Source organism: Solanum verrucosum, unplaced genomic scaffold (genome assembly GCF_900185275.1).
Source record: "Solanum verrucosum unplaced genomic scaffold, falcon-dt-bn FXZP01000009.1, whole genome shotgun sequence".
Classification (NCBI taxonomy): domain Eukaryota; kingdom Viridiplantae; phylum Streptophyta; class Magnoliopsida; order Solanales; family Solanaceae; genus Solanum; species Solanum verrucosum.
In genome coordinates, this window is record NW_026020231.1 from 5,244,702 (window position 1) to 5,265,565 (window position 20,864).

General features: G+C 34.4%; 3 protein-coding genes across 3 annotated transcripts; 1 reads left to right on the forward strand and 2 right to left on the reverse strand.

The window, feature by feature from the left end:
* Positions 1 to 1,846: 1,846 nt before the first annotated feature.
* LOC125832312 (protein decapping 5-like) lies at positions 1,847 to 8,691 on the reverse strand. Its single transcript, XM_049511451.1, has 8 exons — positions 8,541 to 8,691; positions 5,035 to 5,135; positions 4,366 to 4,437; positions 3,652 to 4,284; positions 3,055 to 3,108; positions 2,286 to 2,411; positions 2,072 to 2,173; positions 1,847 to 1,993 (listed from the first exon to the last, which is right to left on the reverse strand). Exons 1-8 carry the CDS (start codon positions 8,689 to 8,691, stop codon positions 1,847 to 1,849), a joined length of 1,386 nt encoding a protein of 461 aa, XP_049367408.1.
* A 2,595-nt stretch (positions 8,692 to 11,286) lies between these two features.
* Positions 11,287 to 12,674, forward strand: LOC125832150 (peptidyl-prolyl cis-trans isomerase CYP26-2, chloroplastic). The gene is made up of 2 exons (XM_049511299.1): positions 11,287 to 12,226; positions 12,370 to 12,674. The coding sequence occupies exons 1-2, from the start codon at positions 11,385 to 11,387 to the stop codon at positions 12,470 to 12,472; spliced, it is 945 nt and encodes a 314-aa protein (XP_049367256.1). The 5' UTR covers positions 11,287 to 11,384; the 3' UTR covers positions 12,473 to 12,674.
* On the reverse strand, positions 12,620 to 18,260 carry LOC125832136 (uncharacterized). Its single transcript, XM_049511279.1, has 7 exons — positions 18,138 to 18,260; positions 17,821 to 18,013; positions 16,709 to 16,832; positions 16,227 to 16,561; positions 14,867 to 15,722; positions 13,766 to 13,959; positions 12,620 to 13,031 (listed from the first exon to the last, which is right to left on the reverse strand). The coding sequence occupies exons 1-7, from the start codon at positions 18,218 to 18,220 to the stop codon at positions 12,951 to 12,953; spliced, it is 1,866 nt and encodes a 621-aa protein (XP_049367236.1). The 5' UTR covers positions 18,221 to 18,260; the 3' UTR covers positions 12,620 to 12,950.
* Between the last annotated feature and the right edge of the window lie 2,604 nt (positions 18,261 to 20,864).

The window sequence follows — 20,864 nt, forward strand, 5'->3', positions numbered from 1 at the left end:
AATATATTAAACAATACTTATATTATATTACTATTTCTTTTATATAAAAAAAAACAAGTGAAGTGACGAGAAACATGCTCAGAAAATTGTGGTTATCTGTTTTTGGTTCTTACTCCTTTGTCCTCTTTTCATCATCTTTTTCTTCCTAAGTTTGTTCTAGGTTCAACATTATTTTAAAATAAGAAAACTTATTTCTATGTTAATTAGATTACAAATTCTAATAAGACATAAATTAAATCAATTAAAGAAACTAAATATCAAATCCTAAACAATTTAATTTTTTACTAAAACTTTGAATCATTCTAACATACAAAATGCATACAACCGTAGTTAATAACAATATTATATTCGATGTAATTTATATATAAGGGAGTAAAATATAAGCAAACCTGACTAATATCTCATAGAAAGTAGTAATATTTTTTTTAAAAATATGAAGCCTCAATTCAAATAAAATAGTTCAAATCAGTATAAAAGAAAAAATACGGGAAGTGATATATTATTCAATAATGTGAACACTCACTCTGAGGAGGAAGTGACTGGTGAAAGCGATATGAGTCAAAAAAGGGTCTTTTGTAACTGATCTTAGATTATACCTTTTAAATTAAGAGCAGTAAAACATCCTCTCTTCACTTTTACTTCTTCACATTTTAAAGTAATTTTTTTATTTTTAATATTATATCAAATATAATTACTTTTTTCTCAAATTGTACGTCTAAAACCTAAGATAGTAAAACCATATACATTAATTAATATGGTAATATGATAAAATATTCATATTAATTGTTATTATTTTTAAAAGATGTATCAAATTTAAAATGAATGAATAAAAGGGAACGGAGACCGTACTATCTTTACAAATGATTCTCAATGGCATTTGAAACTTTTCTTCTTTTTATTTTTCTTTTTGGAAAAGTTTATTGAATTTTTTTCTGAGGAAAAACAGCCTCGAGATCCTAAAGTACAAAGGCATGCAACAAGAAGCGGTTTGTTAGTAAATGTTGTTTGTTTTAATAATTAGCTTATTCAGACGACAACACTTTATTAATCAAACGCTATGTACGTTGTCTGATTTGTCTCTTCTATATATTCTTTATTAGTATAATTCATTAATTTTTTGTATATATGCTAGCTAGAGAAAAAAAGAGTGCTATTTGTGTAAATTCACACACCAGAATAATGATATCAAAAGAATAATGCTTTAATTTCATCTATATTCTTTATCCACCAGGAAGATAACAAAAGAACAAGGATTTAATTAATTAATATAGTATATAAAGTTATAAACTTCTTTTTGTAGTCTTAATGGAAATTAGGCAAATTCCCTGCTATCAGGCTCTAAGTTGCCAAGTTGGAGAACATGTCAAAGAGAGATCTAAACACTCTCTAAAAGTTTGTCTGCATGAAATATTATATGTAAAACTATAATATACCATTAGTTTTACGTAAACTTACCTCTATTTTATGAAGGTAGAATATAAAGAGTAATATTACTAAGTTTAACAAGTAACGGTATGCAGTAAATGCAAGCTCGGATTTAAACCTTGCAACAACACTTGCAAATTACCATTATAGTCGAGCTCAATTATCAGCATTTACTTTTCAAACCTTATAGCATGAAATCGCCGAATTTTACTGCTTGTTGCACCCAGCTCATAATCCATTAACAAAAGCATCCATCCAAGAATGTCAAGAAAGTTTGTAAAAGAAGTTAGAGCAAAAGCAAAGATGTCTATCTCTTCCTCAGGAAGTGATGGTATCAGCTGATCATTTACCACTAGTATAATTACCAAGCCTTACAGCTTTGAATAGTTTTCGACCATAAGATTAAATTGAACATGAATTCTCATTTTGAGACACGCCTCCACACCTGTTTTACAGGACCACGCACATTGCCATGTCCTCTGCCACCCAGTGAGGCTTGAGATGTCCTAGACGAGTGTGGTCCATTCTCATGATCCAGATGGACTATTGGGATCTCTACTCCAAAGGTCTGGCAACACATAAACAGGTCTCTTAATAGAATGAAAAAATGATGAGTGTTTATAATGACAATATCGGACAACATTACCTCGTTGTCTATTCTCATTTGTTCAGAGAGCATCACTCTGGATTCATGCTCTGGTAGACCATAAGAAAGACAGTCAAAGAACTCGTCCTTATGGTAAACAGGCTGCAGAACAGAGAGAAGTCAATAAATAACCAGCCAGAATTAGAAACGCCACATGCACAGAGCATCGCAAACCTTAATTAGAAAGCTTATAAATTTACACCAGCTTGCTTACCTTCCTATGGTGTACGTCTCTGGCATCACCGTTGCTGAAGATGTCCCAAACTTCTTTCTTGTTGAACTTTTTGTTCATTCTCTCGAAATCAAAGTCCACTTCAAATCTTCTTATGACACCGGCATTCTGAACATGGAAACAAAAGTTATTTTCAGGAAAGTTATTAACAAACCAACAAGGAAAAAATTAAAAAAATAATTAAGAGAGCAAAACTCACATTTCCCTATGTGCAAAGGATTTGAAAGGAAAAGGAGATCTCCACTAGGGGGAGAGGAATGAGGTCAAATTTGTAGTTGTTAATTAGAGGAAAACAAGATATATATGTATCCAAACATTGTCTATTTGGATCCAGATTTAGTCGGAGATCCAATGCAGGTTCCGGACACCGAGTGGGAAGCCCAAAAAAAAACCAATGGTAAATAGCGAGTGTACATGTGAGACGTAAATGAAATTTTGGACTAAGAGATGTGGATAAAACAGGAGGCCACAGGTACAGAAAATACTTGAACTTTATTTTTGGCTTGGCACCAAGGAAAGTGAAACAAGAGATGGAGGCAATATCTCTATACAAGAAACAGGCCAAAATACCAGTTTAAACTAGCAATTCAAAGAAGTCAAACAAGTGTGTTGAGTTACCACATTTGGCCGTCCTAGTGAACGGCCTTTGTGCGAATGAGGGACATGAATGCATAATAAATAAACATCCCCTAAGACTCATATCAATACCTATGTAGGCTTAAATGAAAACGCAAACAGAAGAGATAATTACCTGATCTCTTCCCCGAGCAGACTGATTTTTATCATGAGGAGATGATGTAGATCCCTGCAAGTAGAAGAAGAACGGAAAAAAAGAAAGGGTATTGTTGAGCACATGAGAAACAAGTAGAAGAATATTGACTAGTGTTGTTTTGGGACAATGTGATCCAAAAAATTAGAAGGAAGCACAAACACATAACAGAACCTCCAAAGAAGGAGGAGTCAGCTTATGGCTTACCATGTACATTAACCTAATGGTCTAGCTTTTGTGAAGTGTTAAAGCATGACGGAAGCCAGGGTGGAAGATGCTTACATCTTAAGTTTCATGGGGTTGAGAGCAATTTTGGTTAGTATTTGCAGCTTTCATTTTTTAAAATCTTTAATGTAGTTTACAAGTAACTTCATGCAGGAAGAATAGACTTGATTGTTTGCTAATCAACATTCAGCAATATTTATGGTTTAACTGATCAATGACAAGGACCAAATTAGGTTTACCCACGAAACATAATTTTAAAAAAGGGTGACATCAGCTTAATTGTTTACTATAAATGGCCAAATCATATCATGAGGAAGAACAAACTAGTAGATGAGGGACAAAGAGTGGACATACAGTTTCAGTTGTGGGTTTCATCAGTGACTCCGAGGTTTCTTCACTGCTATTTGATGGAAGAGGCTCCATTACCGGTGCTATAGCAGTCTTTTCTTCTATGTTTGCGGTCTGCAGTGACTGAGATGGAGAGGACTGCCTCGCTCCTAACTGTTCTACTTCTGGCAAAGAAAATGTCACTTGTCGGCCAGATAGCAAGGAAGGAAGCGTAGTTGGGGAACCAGTACTATGACCCAGCAACAAGGGATGATGGTGTTCATAATAACGGGATCCACCAACTACAGAGGTATTGACATTCTGGTGTTGCGCTTGCTGTTGAACTGGGGCCTGTGATGCCATCAAACTCGGTGGAGGCGGAGGAAATTGGTGTTGAAAATAAGAAACTCCTCCTGAGGACCCAACTAATCCTGGCCAATAACTAGGCACAGCAAGCCTACTGATATTTGCAGGTGGAGGAGGAAGAAATGAGCCCCCAAAGCTTGAACTTGATGCTGATAGGTCACGGGGACGGGGCTGATTCAACTGGAATGATGTAACAGGGAGGATGGGCTGTGCACAGGTAGTAACATTTGCTACTTGTGCAGCACCATGAGATGTTAAGGCAATAGTTGTAGGAGTGGGGTGACCAAAACGAGGCTGCAAAAGATTTTCATGCAGAAGGTTAGACAAGCATCCAGGGTGTAATCAGAAAAACTAATCCGTATAAGAAAAATATACCCGTAGTATCGCAGGATCGTCAGGTACAGCAGATGTAGTTGAAGGTGAAGGAGAAGATATAACCTGCAGATCCTGAGGCAACTCAAGGCAAATTAAAGGAAAAAGAGAAATCCAGTACGAGATCATGTTTTCGGAAGAAAGAAAGAGTATTTTATAATGTCTATAAATGGAGATCTACTGTTTATTCAGTTGATGTTTCAACATTAAGAAAACCTTCCAGCTCTGGTAGAGAATGCAAGGATTTCTTCCTCATTAAAAAAACCTCCATCTTTTTCTCCTCATTCCAAGGCACTAATTTCATATAAAGGATACCTTTTCTATCATGTCTTCTTTTTAAGAAACAAAACTGTATGCAGATTAAACAAAATGATAAATGCAGGATGTTCACCATCCAATGTCACTCACAGGCCGGCTGCCACAAACTTCCAATACCGCAACGCAGTTCTGCTTCAGAATTATGGGATATTCTCCACTTTCAACATCAAAGGACTTGTACTGAACTCTTTTGGCCGTGTAACTAACACCATATTGATGTACAACAACAACTAGCCCCATCCCAAGAAAGTTGGGGTCGGGATCATAGATTACCAAATTTGTTTTAGGGAATACAACAGAATTTTCAAGGAAGGAACAAACTAACAAATTTTATCAAATGACTGAAAAACTCACCTTTATGTTGCTTCCGCGTAAGTATATATAATCGTAGATTCGGTCCCGTCCAGGAATCTGAGGGCCATATTTCAAGCGTCCTTCCGACCCAAAGAATTTCACTGCAGCCAGATATAGATTATATAATTATGCATCAAAAGGGTACATGATCATATGAAGACAATTCAACATGAGAAGAGTGTTCTACGCCTCCAATACTTACTAATACATAAATCTGGACAAATAACTGAATTACTGTCAGTAGCAGCTACACTAGATATATTTAAAATTATTAATAGATGAACAAAAAACAAAATCCAGGAACTAGAAATCATCATATTACTTAACTAAATGGAGACAAGTACATAAAAGATTCACTTTCTTTATTTGGTTGCTTGCAGCAAAAATATTTGTTAATTTCTTTCCAGAAAAAAAGTGTTTTATTTCCAATTAGTAATTGGAGAAGTTACTATACATTTGTGGGAAAAGGCATAAATTCACCCTTGAACTTGTTTCGAAAAGTCAGTTACACGCTTAAACTATCCTGACAACGTATTACACACCTTTACTATTTAAAAATGAACTTTTTTACCCCCTAATCTTTTTACTATCACCCTAGCCCGCTCCCCCCTCCACTATCAAAATCCTCTCCCCCACCCCAAATCATATACTATTTTAATGCTTATTCGATTTCACCATTTTTATTATATTTGATTTTTCTCTTCGACTTTGTTGGTGATTGATAAAATTGATGATTAAGTTTAAAAAATAAAATATAATGATGGATTTGTTGGCGTGGGGTGACAAAGAAGCGGGAATTGAAGGTTGTGGAGAAGAAAATTTTGATATTGACAATGGTGGTAGTGATATTTGGTGGTGGGTTTGTACCTTTTGATGGTGATGAGTTTGTTTATGGGTGTCAAATTTTGTTGTGGATCTTACATTATTGTGGGGATAATGGTGATAGTATGCTTTCGATGGTGGATTTGATCGCAGGTGGTGAAATTTATGGTGACTATTTTGATTTTCATGGTGAAATATATAGATTTGGTAGTAATATGGCGGCAATGGTAGTGGTTTCATGGTGGTGTTCATTGAAGAAGAAACAATTGAATAATATGGAGAATTTTAGCCAAAATTTGACATGACATCTAATGTGGTAGTGATGGCATTGATGTGGTGCAAGTGTGATACACTTTCCATTGTGAGAGTGGTGCTACACGTCTTAGGCGATAAAAACATTCAGTATTTAGTGGTAGAAGTGTGTAATAGGTCATTATATTAATTTAAATGTGTAACTGACTTTTCGAGATAAGTTCGAGGGTGAATTTATGCCTTTTCCCTACATTTGTAACCATATTCTATTTCAATATTGACGATAAGCTTCAAAACAACTGAAAATTTCAGAAACTTAATCTAAAAATATGCACTTACTGAAAGATGAGCTTATTTAGGAATATAATTATAGTAAATGTTATTCCCTCCATCCCATAATGAATGCTGAGATCCAAAGTATGAGGAACTATTACGAAATACAAGTAAATTTTGAACATTGATCCTTTCGTTAATTGAGAATGGAAGTTTGGGTTTAGAGCTAAATAAAGAATACTACAAACAACAATAACATCAAAGTAAAATTCCACAAATGGTGTTTGGAAAGGGTAGTGTACGCAGACCATACCCCTATCTCGAGTAGAAACAAAAAAAAAAAATACTAAAAACCATTTTTAAAATAATTGAAAATATCCCTACTAAGGCTACCTTGGTGAACTCCCAAGGTAACATTGAATTTGTAAAGATTCTTAACTAATTTAAGTGGCCTCTCTAGCAAGTTGTTTGGTGTTGTTAGGGTTAATGCTTTCCCTAACAAAGTAGTGTGAAAGAAAAGTTCTATTTTACTTTTCACTACTTTTTTTTCTTTCTTTTGTGAAGCTACTTACAATTACGTACCCTATATTTTCCTTGTCTACACTTTCTTTGCCATTTTTATTTCCTAGAGGAGATACATCGCCCATCTTGTAAACCAAGTGATTGATTTTTCTTCTTTTTTGTCAAAACCAACTGATCTTTAATTCTTCCTTCTAGGATAAATTACATCTTTTTGCCTTTTTTGTCAATGCTCCCAACAAAACTTTAATAATAGCACCAACAAATACGATAACTGATGATATTTGTATCGGTAGCTGTCACTAGATGATCCAATTTGTCAGTGTTGATCACCGGAAACTCTCACAACACACATACATACCAAAATCACTACAGAATTCCAAAAATCACCCAATGGCCATATTAACTGGAAAAAAACAACAACAAGAGAAGTACTATTTCTGTGTGGTTTTGTACAAAACAATTCACAATGAGTTTATAGTACCACGAAACCACTAAGAATCCATACAGATAACTGATGAAGAGTTATCAAAACACACAGATTCAAAACAAAAAAGGAACAAAAATTAATATCAAAGTGAGGAAAGGACTATTTTTCTGTGGTTTTGAATAAAAAGAACTGAAAATCGACGCCAAAGAACCACAAAATCACTTAAGAATGAAGAGTTATCAAAACATACTGATCCAACAAAAAAAGAACAAAAGTAGTATCAGAGTGAGAGAATGACTATTTCTGTGCGGTTTTGTACAAAAAAAAAACACTCAAAATCGATGTTATAGAACCACAAAACCATGAAATCACTTAGAATTAGTCCAGATAACCAAGGAAGAGTTGTCAAAACATAAAAAAAGAACAAAAAGTAGTATCAAAGTGAGGAAAGAACTATTTTTGTGTGGTTTAATACAAAAACAAACTCAAAATCGATGCTATAGAACCACAAAACCATGAAGTCACTAAGAATCAGTGCAGAAAACCAATGAAGAGTTATCAAAACATACAGATACAACAAAAAAAGAACAAAAAGTAGTATCAAAGTGAGGAAAGAACTATTTTTGTGTGGTTTAATACAAAAACAACTCAAAATCGATGCTATAGAACCACAAAACCATGAAATCACTAAGAATCAGTCCAGAAAACCAATGAAGAGTTATCAAAACATACAAATACAACAAAAAAAGAACAAAACGTAGTATCAAAATGAGGAAAGGGGTTTTGTACAAAAAAAAAAACTCAAAATTGATGCTTCAAAACCATGAAATCACTAAGAATCAGTCCAGATAACCAATTAAGAGTTATCAAAACATACAAATACCACAAAAAAAAGAACAAAAAGTAGTATCAAAATGAGGAAATGACTATTTTTGTGTGGTTTTGTACAAAAACAACTCAAATTGATGATTCAAAACCACAAAAATCCTTACATATAACCAATGAAGAGCTATCAAAACATCCCGATCCATCAAAAAAAAAAAGAGTACATCAGATACTCAGTGAGCGAAGGAGCATTTCTCAGTAGTTTTATACAAATTTAAAACAACTCAAAATCAACCCGATCAAACCACAAAATAAACTACTAAGAATAACCAATGCAACGTTATAAAAACATACAGATATAGCAAAGAGTGAGAAAAATGTATACCATATTGAAGACCAAGGCTATGAGGGTTAATTTCATCTAAAAATCCTTCATAGCGCATATCAGATATCGAAGTGACAGAAATAAGAGCTCCGATCCTTAATTCGGCCGTCCTTGCTCTCTGATGAATGCCGGTAGTTGCTGCTGCTGCCATGAGAGAAGTGAAAACCTAATAAATCGGTACCGATCAATTTATAGAGAAGAGATTACAACAATCCGAGCGAAGGAGAAGAAGGAAAAAAAACCACTTCACGTTTTATTTGAGCACTTGTCAAATGCGAGGGAAGCACTGTTTTAGCCTCTTTTCCTATTTTGTATATTTGTATTTATGTAATGACCTGTTTTTCCCTCCTCATCTAATTTTCCTCTTTTGTTTATTGTGTGCTTTCCCACGTGAGATTTTGTTTTTTTCTTTACCTTCTTTTGTTTTATCATAATCACTTGTTTTTTTAAAAAAAAAAAAAAACTAGGGATTGGATTCAAACTGCTATTCAGCCTATTTAAACTTTCAAAATATTTTATTTAGATACAATAAAGTCTTTGAATTATATATTTTTAGTTTATATTTTGAAAAAATGTATTTTCATTCGTGTATAAGGTAGTTAAGTTAATTATATAAAATGTGTTATTTCCTTTAATTAATCGTATCAACCTCAAGTAGAAAATGTATGGGGTTTTACGACTTATTGAGACTAATGAGTGTAATTAAAAGAGATGAAATGTTTTATTTGTTCAATTTTACTACCTAATAAACGGATGAATATATAAAAAAATAAATCAAAAATTAAATATATTATGCATCTATCATCTATTTTATTTTACGAGTGACTATTATTTAGGTTAATTTTCCTTTTTTTAAAAATTGTTCTAAGTTGGATGGCGATCAAAGTGAAAGATTGTATATCTCTAACGTGTTTTTGTGGTTCATTTATTTTTTATGTCCAGAAAATTCGATATAAACAGCTTTGGATAAGAACATGTATTTAGAGCTGTTTGATTTGTGTGTAATTTGTTTGTTTTTATATATTTAGTGGCATAAAATTATGATGACCAACTAAAAATATTGAAAAAAAAGTGCATAGTCTCTTCATTTAAAAAATAAATAAATATATTGTTGAACTCTGTAATTATTTGTAGACAATCATAGGATTTAGCGAGGACTATATACTATTTTGTTGACAATAATTTTAATAAGCTATAATTATGAGATTTAGCGAGGACTATATACTATTTTGTTGACAATAATTTTAATAAGCTATAATTATGAGAGATGAACAAGTAATTGTTTTCACTTTAATTTGTTTTTTCCAAATGTATGATCAATACACTCATTAAAAAAATTGTGAACATGTGAAAATTCAATCATTTAATGATTATTTAGATAATTGGAAAATTTGAGATGTATAGAGCCATCACTGTCTTAGATGTTTATTCACTCAACTTCTAAGGTCACAAATAATATTAATGTCGATATATATTTCTTGATGTTTTTTATTTTATAAATTAAATCTCTTCCCAGAAAAATCATGTGGAAAAGAATAAAAGGAAAAGATCTTAATATTGAAGTTATGATAAATACTATATTTTTAAAGGTTAATCTTTCCAAAAAAGAATTTCTTTTAGGTATATTGCAACATTAGGTTTTATTAACACTCTTCAAAATAAAAAGCTCCATTTAAAAGGAAAGAAATTTATATAAACTACGTATTAATTCTTTAGCTAATATGATCACTATTAAACTAGGTCTTAGGCCTAACTCACACCCCAAAAGCTAGCTCAAAGGGAGGAGAATTGCCAAAGCCTTTTAAGGAGCCCACCCATCTCATTAATCACCAATGTGAGACTTTTGTCATTCTTTAACACTCCACCTCACGACCAGTGCTTCGCATTTGGTGTGTGGGCAATTTTGATTTTAGGGGCCCAACATTGGTGAGATGGGCCCTGCTTTGATACCATGTTAAATTAGGTCTTAGGCCTAACTCACACCTTAAAAGCTAGCTCGAAGGGAGGAGGATTGCCCAAGCCTTTTAAGGAGTCCACCCATCTCATTAATCACCAATGTGAGACTTTTGTCATTCTTTAACAATCACAACAAGTTTTTTTCTTTTTATTTACTTAATTTGTCATATTTATACAATCACGTGATGCGTAGACATGTTCACTAGTAACATGTATAACTAACATTTTATGCAAAGAGCAGACTTGTTCACTAGTAACTAGTAAGGTATGTAACTATCATTTTACGCAAAGAGCAGACATGTTCACTAGTAAGGTATGTTGTAACTAACATTTTGACCTAAGTTTTGATAGATGTTTATGACTTTTTCTAGTTTATACCAATTAGAGGTGACAAAATTAGCTCATGAAATTATATCCCACGGATTACTTAGGTGTATTTTTGATCATTTGTTTTTTTCTCGGCAGCTATTTAAATAATACAGTAGTTGTTTTTGGTTTCCCACCCAGTGTCTTGAGCCCGCATTAGAGTTCTGAAGAAATCCAAATCGCATACTGCAAGGCTCATTCGGGAGTGGCGCTCCCAACAAAATTTTTCTCATACCCATGGCTCGAACTCGAAACCTCTGATTAAAGGTGGAGCAATCCCACCACTGCGCCACATGTTAATTCCCTAAAAAATAATTATTCTAAGTTGAATGATGCTCAAATGAGCCAAGTGAAAAAGGATGGCCCAGTCAAGTCTTTATAAACCAGTAGCATGATAGTATTAGAAATTAGGGGATTGGCTTCTGCTGTTTCTATCCACAGAATCAAACTTTAGAAAAACAGACTTCTTCCACCTATTTGAAATGTTGAGAAACAATTAGAGAGGACTAAAATCAGTAAATTATGCAGTCTTCAGCTCAATTTCTTCAGCCTCCAGCAACCCCTCTTCCTCCTAAACAAATTCAAGCCACAACTATTAGCAAATGTATCAAATTTTCGCGTAGAGAACTTGCCATCAGTACTAGTTCATCCTTGCTTTTACTATTAGGATCCCAAGCTATTGAGCCATTGAATCTATCAAGGGCAAGAGCAGATGAACTTCCTCCCGATAAAACAGAACCAGAGCAAGAACCTTCAAGAAAAATTGAATATTGTTCAAATCAGAATGTAACAAAGAGAGCATTTCTTGAAGTATCAGTTGATGGGGAACCTATAGGAAGGATTGTTATCGGATTATATGGTGATAGTGCCCCGTTTGGGTCATCAAGGTTCAGTAATCTTGTTAGTGGAGCAGCAGGGGTAAGCTATAGAAGAAAAGATTTTGTGAGGATAATGCCAAATTATGTACAACATGGTGGATTGAGGTCATATGGTGTGGATGCTGAACTTGCCAAGAATACTGGAAGAACAATGGCAATCGATAACCTCGTAGATGAATGGGAGAAACAGAGTGAAATGTGTCAGGGTACCAAGAATGTAGCAACAAGTGTTAGCCTTATTGTTAGAGACCCTTCAAAACCACCTCCAAAGATGAAGCTGGTTGCTCGAGGAGGGAAGCTCGAAATCGATCAAGAAGAAGTAGGAAAAGATGTGAATGGAACAGAGTTTACAATTGCCCTTAAAGACTCACCTGAGTTAGATACATCTGCTTTAGTTATTGGGAGTGTCTTGGAGGGGATGGATGTTGTTGAGAAACTTGGCCAAGTCAAAACTGTGAAAGAGAATACAAGTTCTCCTTATTTCAGGTACTGGCAATCTCCCATTCACTTAGTTCAGGTGGCTACTAATGATATTTGACAAAACAAGAACATATAAAATAGACTAACCAATTAAGAAGATCATAGTATATACAAGACATAACCAACCAATTTTCTGGTTTTATCGACAGGGCGGCCAAGTTGATAGGAGATAAAAGAGCTGTAGTTGCAGAGAGAGGCTTCAACAGACCTTACTCAAAGGTGAAAATAACAAATTGCGGCTTGATGGAATGATCAAAGATGCCGTTGAGAGATTTTTGTCCTTCCATTTCTGTTGAGAGGAAGAACTGCTCAAATAAAAGTGTACAAAAATCATGTACAAAATAAATTCCTCCTGAAATTTTTACCTCTTCAGAAAGCTTACAGCAATGGTAATAATGGTGTCTTCCCCTTGTTTACTTTCTCTATCTAAAAAAAGCAGATTACAATCCTCTTCCAAATAACTAGTCAATAATACAAAAAGCCTCTCTGGTCGGAGATATCATATGAAACAATGTCTTGCTAATTACCACTACAACAAGCCTAGAACAGAGGCTCATCCTTTAGAGTATTCTTCAAAGCACATGGTTTTAACATGCACGTAAAATATAGGCAATAAGATGCAGAAACTGTCTCCACCGGGAAGGTGATCTTATCACCCAGTCTTAATGGTGAAATTTTTTTTCCTCGTGAACCATGGGGTGTACTCCATCACATGGATAACTTTGCTGAATTAACTTGGACGAACAAGCTTCCTTCGTTTAGCCTGTGGGGATGTAAAAAGCTTTTGCACTGAAGCAACAGGATCATCCACCTGCATAGACCAAAACAAGATAGGTCAGTTGCTTTCTGGCGATAGAATTTTTTCATTCATTGCATTACTCGGACCATCTGGTATCAACAGATCAAAAGGAAGCTTATCCTTGCACTGTCTCAAACACCACAGACAAACCACTAACAATGGGTTTTAAGGGCCAACTCACCAGATAGAATTCCTCTAACACCACTATAAACTAAAACATTAAATTCAAATAAACAGCTGCGCCCAAGCAAAATTTTTGACAAATTAAATGAGCTATAAAATCAGCTGATAAATCGTTTTCAATTATCAGCAAACAAAAAGACAACACTGACAACTTCAATTCTCTGAATTATGCTTGGTCTAAGCATGGATTCAATTCTCTGAAGTACATAATGCAGTATTCAAATGCTTCCTTTTTTTTGGAATTACTAACATCACTAGTTTAATGTAAATGATCTTGCCTCAAGTTCTCAAGTTATATATCCAAGAACCTCAAATTGTAGTTATCCAAGTCAAGGGCATGATGAAACTGATTTTTTGTAAAGGAATAGAAGGAGCAGCATTCATCAATAGATCTGCCAGACACCAACCTAAATGTGACAAATAAGGTTTGCTTTAATTAGCTACAGATTGTTATCTGCTTCATATTTTGCTAGCCCAATTACTACTATAATTAACTAACAACATGTCTTTATCCTTACTGACATGCTACTTTATCTATTAGTACTAGTTTACTACTTCCTTACCTTAATCAAGGAAGATGGAGTATGATTGGACAAAGGAGAAGAAGATTTCTCATGACGTTCTAAAGCAGATAATGTTTGTTCCCATCCTGGTGGAGAGCCACCATTAGATGCTATCCAGGGGCAAAAATATCTGTGCAGCTTGAATGGATCAAACTCCAAAGCTTTATCTAAGGATAGAATTGGCAACTCCTTCCCTGAAAAGATAACATAGTCTGTCAGTTACACTTATACGCCCAACATAGAAAAAATGCACCTCCTTTTTCTTTTCTATTGCTAACAATATTAACACCCCCACCCCGGACGCCAAACAGAAAAGCATTAGGATACTGCATTTGCAGCATGCAGGGAGATGTACCTCCTTAAACACTTAAAATTGAAGTATACATACTAAGAGTGCTGAGTGTTGTTCATCAGAAGAATTTCTGCATGAAAAAGTGATACTTCTGTGAAATTGTATATTGGTTGAAAAATCTCTTTCCCAAGCGTATATGTCTGATATATAGGCAAAGCAGATAAAACACTGAAAGAGGCAACATGATGGAACTCAAAATGAGATCACGGAATAAGGAAGGGGCCTGCCTAGACTTGAAGCTAGAGAAGACTGAAAAACTTGGGCATCATGAGGTGTGGTCTTTGGATAGACAGCAGAATGTAGATAGGTGTTGTACTACTGATTCATGGACATAAAAGAGAATACCAAAAGGAAGATGAAGCCTAGCACTTCATATGGTCCTTTTGAAAGATGTTCAAAATAAGAAGAGACCGAACAGTCCTTGGACAGCAATGCAGGTCCGATATGCATTTCAACGCATGCATACCAAACTTGGACCATTTCATGAAACTGGAACTATATTAAAAAATGCTGAAAAACTAGGTTAAACATGGACATTTCTGGAAACTGGATCTGTATTGCTAAAGTGCTAACAAACTTGGTTCACCCTCCAATTGCCACTTTAAATCCACTTCATGGAACAAATTGCAACAGTGCCAATGCTAATGGGCAAGCATGATTATAGAACACTACACAAATTGCAACAGTGCCAATGCTAATCGGCATTCATGATCATAGAATATTGTACAATTTACAATAAACTGAATTACCTCGACTAGATGATCCAAAATCATTTCCAAACTTGTCCTTACAATGTTCCGTGACTGCTGGATCAACCTTGTTCATACTTTCTGCATTATCAGCCATTTCAGTGGTGTTACCAGAAACTTGTGCTGCAGCCTGGTTGTTTTCGGGTTGAGCTTCTGTAATCACTTCCGAAGTAGACAGTGAAGTTCCTTCCTCAGTATTTTCTCCTGCAAGAAACTCTGGATTTTTGCATACACCAGATGAGCTCTTGGTTACTAAATCATCCTTAAGCTCAGATTCAGCAATAAACCATGCTCTCAAATTCCGTCCAATGATTGGCAGAGATATTTTTGCCCTATAATTATGTGTTACTGGAGGAGGACCACCGGCAATCGTCAGGTTGAAATTTGGTGGTCTTCTATCTAACATAGCGTTAGCAGAAGTTGCAACTTGTCCTGTGCATTCTCTACTCTCATCACGATCACTGTTGCCTGAGAGAAGATTTTCATCACCGTCGGTGTGATTGATATGGTCATTGTTGACCTGTGTGTATCCACTTACTCGTAGAAATTCCAAAGGCCGAGAAACCATGGAAAAATCCCATAGACCAATACAAGCCCCACAAAACTTGCAGTCGAGAACAACAGAATTTGGATTGATTACTGCTTCTTCAGAAGCTTGATTGTCATCATCTGGCTTGCTCTCAGAAGTCTTATCAGTACATGAACTGTAGACAGTAATAGTCTGACTTTTTCTGCTCAAAATAGACTTATCTGAGAGATTAGCATCCTTACTAGATTGATTCAGTTGATCCTTGGGGTCAACCAAATATGGCAGTCTGCGGAGTTCCCACCCACACAAGCTAATGAGCTTTTGTGCCTAAACATGATTCAATATATCACAATATCAAAAACCACAAATTGCGATTCAATATATCACATATCAAAAACCACAAATTGACAAACATAACTACTTCATCTAACAAAAGCAATTAATTTTTAAAAAAATCAGCTCATATAATATTTTAAATAAGTCTAAGCTAAGAAATTAAATTTATAGTTTGATAGGATATAGACACTGCTCACCAACCCCACCTGCGCTCCCCAAAGAAGAAGAAGAACGATAAAGTCTCGTGATAATTCTAAGATTTCTCAACCCCCACCCCTTCCCTTCAAAAGAAAAGAACCTAGGGATATAGGGTTGGCAATCAACCGGAAAATGGATAAGACAAATTTTTATAGCAAGATGTACACTTGGACACTAACTCTTGCCATCATGCTTATTAAATCAGAGAGATCAAGTCCAGTAAGGGTTAGCAGCACTTTTGTACTTGTCACCATTCACCTGCAACGAAAAACTACATGCTCACATTTCCTTTAATACCTGATAATATGTGAGAGAAGAAACTGAAGTGGGTTCATTTCTGGTTTCTTCTTGGGGAGTTTGCATGGATTCATCACGTTCCACAGTTAAAGATTCTCGCAGAAATTGTTCCAGCTGAGGGTTTCTCAAGAAATCAATGGCCTTAGGTGAAATCACAGGAAGAGCAGCAAGCTGTGATAGAGCAGAATGCCGAATTTTATACTGATCAACAAGCACAACAGTAGCCGTAGGTGGAAAATCTGCTAGTTTTTCATCGCAGACATTGTCAATCCAAGGGCAAAGTAGCTTGTGTCCACTATCTAGCTTCAAGCTGAACACCAAGGCCACTTTGTCAACTGATGCCCACGAATGGGAGAACCATGAAATGAGAAGCACAAATTAGTTACAAAAGGAGAATGAGGTAACAATGACCAAGTGCTTCTGTTTTAAGAAACATAGTGAGATATCAAATGCCACAAACGTAGTAAAGATGTAGAGCTTACCTTGTTGTTGTGCCCAAGATGGCGGAGTAGTGAAGAGCATTCGTGATCCACATGCGTCACAGGCAATGGTATCCATATCCACATTGATCCAACCCCTTCTAGAACAGTTAACAGCACTGATTGTCTGCCAAGGAACAAAAGCATTGTGGTATAAGATTTACAACATGGCAGAGTGGAGACAGTTTTCTGTACAAATAGATTAGCAGAAGGAAAATCACACAAGGAAAGATGCTTTTTTTTTCAAAGGAAAGATGTAAACCTAATCTTTACAAGAACATAAAGAAGAAATAAGTGGATAATAGGAATGTAAAGGAGATGATAAGTTCTAAAGGAAGAAGAAACACACACTAAAAAATCTATGACGAATCTCCTAGGATAAGGATCAAAGCCTGTATAAGCTCGAGCAGTCAACTACAACAATTAGCTTTGGAGTTGTCCTAAATGATTATACTTCTCGATTACAACAACTGAGAAAAATCTTATCATTCAAGAGGTACAGAAAGAAAGTTTGTTATCTGTTCCCTTATGCTTCTCTATTACAAGAACAACTGAGTAAAAGAATATGGTGAAGAAGCATAAAAGAAAGTTCTTGAGGCATTACATGTTTGTTACTTAGGTTTGGCAATGGGGTGCAGGAAGGCCGCCATTCTGTCCCCCCAACCACAAGATTTAACTTAATGGATTCTGGATTTTTAGAAAGATGATTATAAGTGCTAATAACTGGGTTCTAGATTTTCAGAACAACTCAACACAAATACACTATTTGAAGAAAAGTTACTCAGTCGGCTGAACCCATAATTGGGCTTCTACCTCCTCCACTTGCCCCGTTTATACCCCATCCACCTTACCTGCTCAAGCTGAACTGCCCTTTCCAGGTGAAACTCTAAAAAAGTCTTAGTCTGTATATCTCAGGGATGTAGTACTATTTAATTTAGTAAGGTTTATGTATGCAAGTACTACAACAACAACATAGGGTAAAATGTACACATAGAGAGACTATTCCGGATAGACCCTCGGCTAAAAAAAGGATTATACATGTAAGTAAATCTCAACATTTAAATTAAGAAGTTCATATCATAATCATAATAAGAAGGGGCAGTAAAATATGGAACCTGTGGTTTAGCAAACCAAGTCATAGACTTAAAAGTTGATATCCTTCTAAACAAATCATCCCGGTCCCATGGTCTACACGGCGGAGCTTCCCCTGAACCTTTAGTAGCTAATAAGTTGTACTTGTTAACTGTTTTGCCAATTGATGACATATCCGGACGCTTCTTGCCTCTTGACAATTGAACTCCAGATGCACTACACCAACCAAATCAAAACCCCATAATTAATCACCGTAGCTCAAAGTTGAAAGTAACAACATTCATGAAATCTGTACGCCGAACAAACAAATATAAAATTGTAAAGAGAAGGAAAAGGAAACCTGGAATTGAGTTTGGATTTAGGAGGAGTTCGAAAGATCTTATCCATGGCGTCCTGAAATCGCTTCTCTGATTCTTCAGCCATTTTTTCAGTGTCTTAATTTGTTCATGGAGGAGTAATCGCTCAGCTGCCGAGAACTTCTTTTTCCGGTGCCCAAATTAATTTTTGAAAGGGAAAAAGTATACAAATTAAACTTTCGAGAATAAAAGATAACTTTACCCTTCATTTGTAGATGATTCTAAATAAACCCGTTAAAAAGGGATCAAATATATTCTTAAATTATTCGAAAACATCTAAATATACCCCGTTTAAAGTTTGGCTCACTCGTGCCTTCGCCGTCCAATTTTTGGCATAGATATGCCCTTATGGGTGTTAGTTGGTCTGCTGGAAATATCCAGCTCATTTTACATTTCTTTTAAATGTCAAATAGAATTGTCACGTTATTTTTACATTACCACATGACATTTATATTATATAGGAAAGGGGTCAATTATGCCTCTAAAATATTCGGAGCTCTTTTAAAACACCTATCTGACCCATAACAAAGGGATCAATTATACCCCTAATCCGACCCATAAATCAACCCCTCTTTGAACTTGATCTTTCCAATATTAATCTCCTCTGACGTTGGGTATTGTGTTGGCTGATGTTGAACCAATCTCTGCCACAATTCAATAAACCTCAATCTCAGATTCAAGATTACAAGTAACCAATAGCAGAAAAAACAGGCCTCAATCTTGGATAGGTGTTTTAAAAGAGTTCTGAATAGTTTAGGGGCATAATTGATCCCTTTTCCTTTTAATATAAATATCATATGGTAATGTAAAAATGACCTGGCAATTCAATTTGGCATTTAAAGAAATGTAAATGAGCTGCATATTTCCAGCAGATCAACTAACGCCCATAAGGGCATATCTATACCAAAAGTTGGACGGCGAAGGCACAAGTGAGCTAAACTTTAAACGGAGTATATCTAGACGTTTTTGAATAGTTTGGGGGTATATTTGACCCTTTTCCCTTATTAAATAAAAATAGATAATGGGTCCTTTGGTTTTAAGTTTTAACATTACTTATATTCAAATGGTTGAAATTAGTTATTCTAACATTATTTTTCTATTGGTTATTTGGTATGTTAGATTAAAAATAATATATCTTACATCTTAGTAGAAAAAAATTGAGGGATTTCAAGGGTATTCTTTGTTATTTTTCATTATGTAATAAGTAATTTTGTTATTATTCTTTCATAATGTGATTGAGATAATTTATTTCGGTACTAATTACTAATTTAAAATAAATTATTTAAATATAAGAAAAAAAAATGAAATCTATGGTGTAAAATAAATCATAAATATTTGTAAATTGATATATTTAATATAAAAATGTGTTGTTCGTTTTGGGATTGAGTAAAAAGAAAAATGAGTTTTATAAATTGGTAACATATAACTAATTAAAGAAAAAATAAGGCAGAGCAAAATTTTTATTTCAAGACTATATATGCTTGTCCAATATACCAAATGACCCTTAAAGTAACACACTTCCGTGGTATTTTAAAAGACACTGTATATAAATGTGTATTTTAATTTAGATTGAATTAACATGATACAAGTAAATATTTAAATTATTATAAAATTGAACAAGTACATACATTCTAAAATACGGAGAAATATATACATTATCATCGATTGAAAAACTGTTGTAATTCCATTATCTTCCTCACTTCTTTTGACTTAAACATTTCTTTGATAATCTTAATATTCGGGTCAGATTGTGCATTTTTCAATTAATATCATGGGGTATTTTTCACCTCACTAATACATGTAATCATTTAATTTTCTAAATAAAAATTTGAGTATAGATGAAATTACAATATATTCGTTTGAACATAACACCTCACAATTTTCTGACTTAAACATTACAGTGAAAACATGCATACCATTAGAAAATTAAACATAAATATGTTTAGGGTAGTTGTATGCTAAATAAATATGAGCGTGTACGTCAAACTTTTTTTATGTTATAGGCATATATCGATTGACTAATAAATAATTCTACTCAGAAGAAAGAAGAACCACTTGATTCGGAATGTTATTGATTTATGAGATAAGGTGAGATATTTTAGGATTAAATTTATATATATATTTGATAATCATGATATTCGAATCAGCTTTCGCACACCTCAATTAATTTCACAAGATACTTGTCACTTCACACCAACATCAAGTACTAGATAACTATATATGTCCACCAAAGTTAAGAGCCTCGCTGGAATTGATAGAAAATATAACTAATCTCAAAATAAATTCATATCTCAAACTTGAAGTTATTTTATCCCACCTAGAAGGTGAGATAAATTAGTCTCAAGATTATAGCAGAGAAGCTCATAAAGTTATAAATGCATGATCATAAAATTAAAATGTATATACTAAGACTAATTGGAAATAAAACACCTAATAATAAAATAAAAAGGTAAGAAAAGAAATACTCTTCCTATTGTTAGATGAACTAACTAAAAAATTACTACCAAGTAAATATGAAAAGGAACTTGAGGATGTCATAATCTTTAGTAATTTGCTCATTAACCTCAAAATCTTTAAGAAAATGACGCCAACACTTGTTCCTATTTGCTGAGCAACAATTGCCTTCTCTTCTTCTTTCAAATTCTTTGCAGACTCCCTAAGCAAATCATAAGTAAGACGAATTAATATTAATTTAAAATAGTAAATATAAA

Coding starts and splice junctions, on each gene's coding strand:
- LOC125832136 (XM_049511279.1), bottom strand. CDS start 18,220: ATGGCTGAAGAATCAGAGAAGCGATTTCAGGACGCCATGGATAAGATC. Junction 18,014..18,137: donor AAATCCAAACTCAATTCCAG/GTTTCCTTTTCC, acceptor TGGTTGGTGTAG/TGCATCTGGAGTTCAATTGT. Junction 13,032..13,765: donor CTCCATCTTCCTTGATTAAG/GTAAGGAAGTAG, acceptor TGGTCTATGCAG/GTGGATGATCCTGTTGCTTC.
- LOC125832150 (XM_049511299.1), top strand. CDS start 11,385: ATGCAGTCTTCAGCTCAATTTCTTCAGCCTCCAGCAACCCCTCTTCCT. Junction 12,227..12,369: donor ACAAGTTCTCCTTATTTCAG/GTACTGGCAATC, acceptor TTTTATCGACAG/GGCGGCCAAGTTGATAGGAG.
- LOC125832312 (XM_049511451.1), bottom strand. CDS start 8,691: ATGGCAGCAGCAGCAACTACCGGCATTCATCAGAGAGCAAGGACGGCC. Junction 4,438..5,034: donor TACGCGGAAGCAACATAAAG/GTGAGTTTTTCA, acceptor GAGTTGCCTCAG/GATCTGCAGGTTATATCTTC. Junction 2,174..2,285: donor GAGACGTACACCATAGGAAG/GTAAGCAAGCTG, acceptor TCTGTTCTGCAG/CCTGTTTACCATAAGGACGA.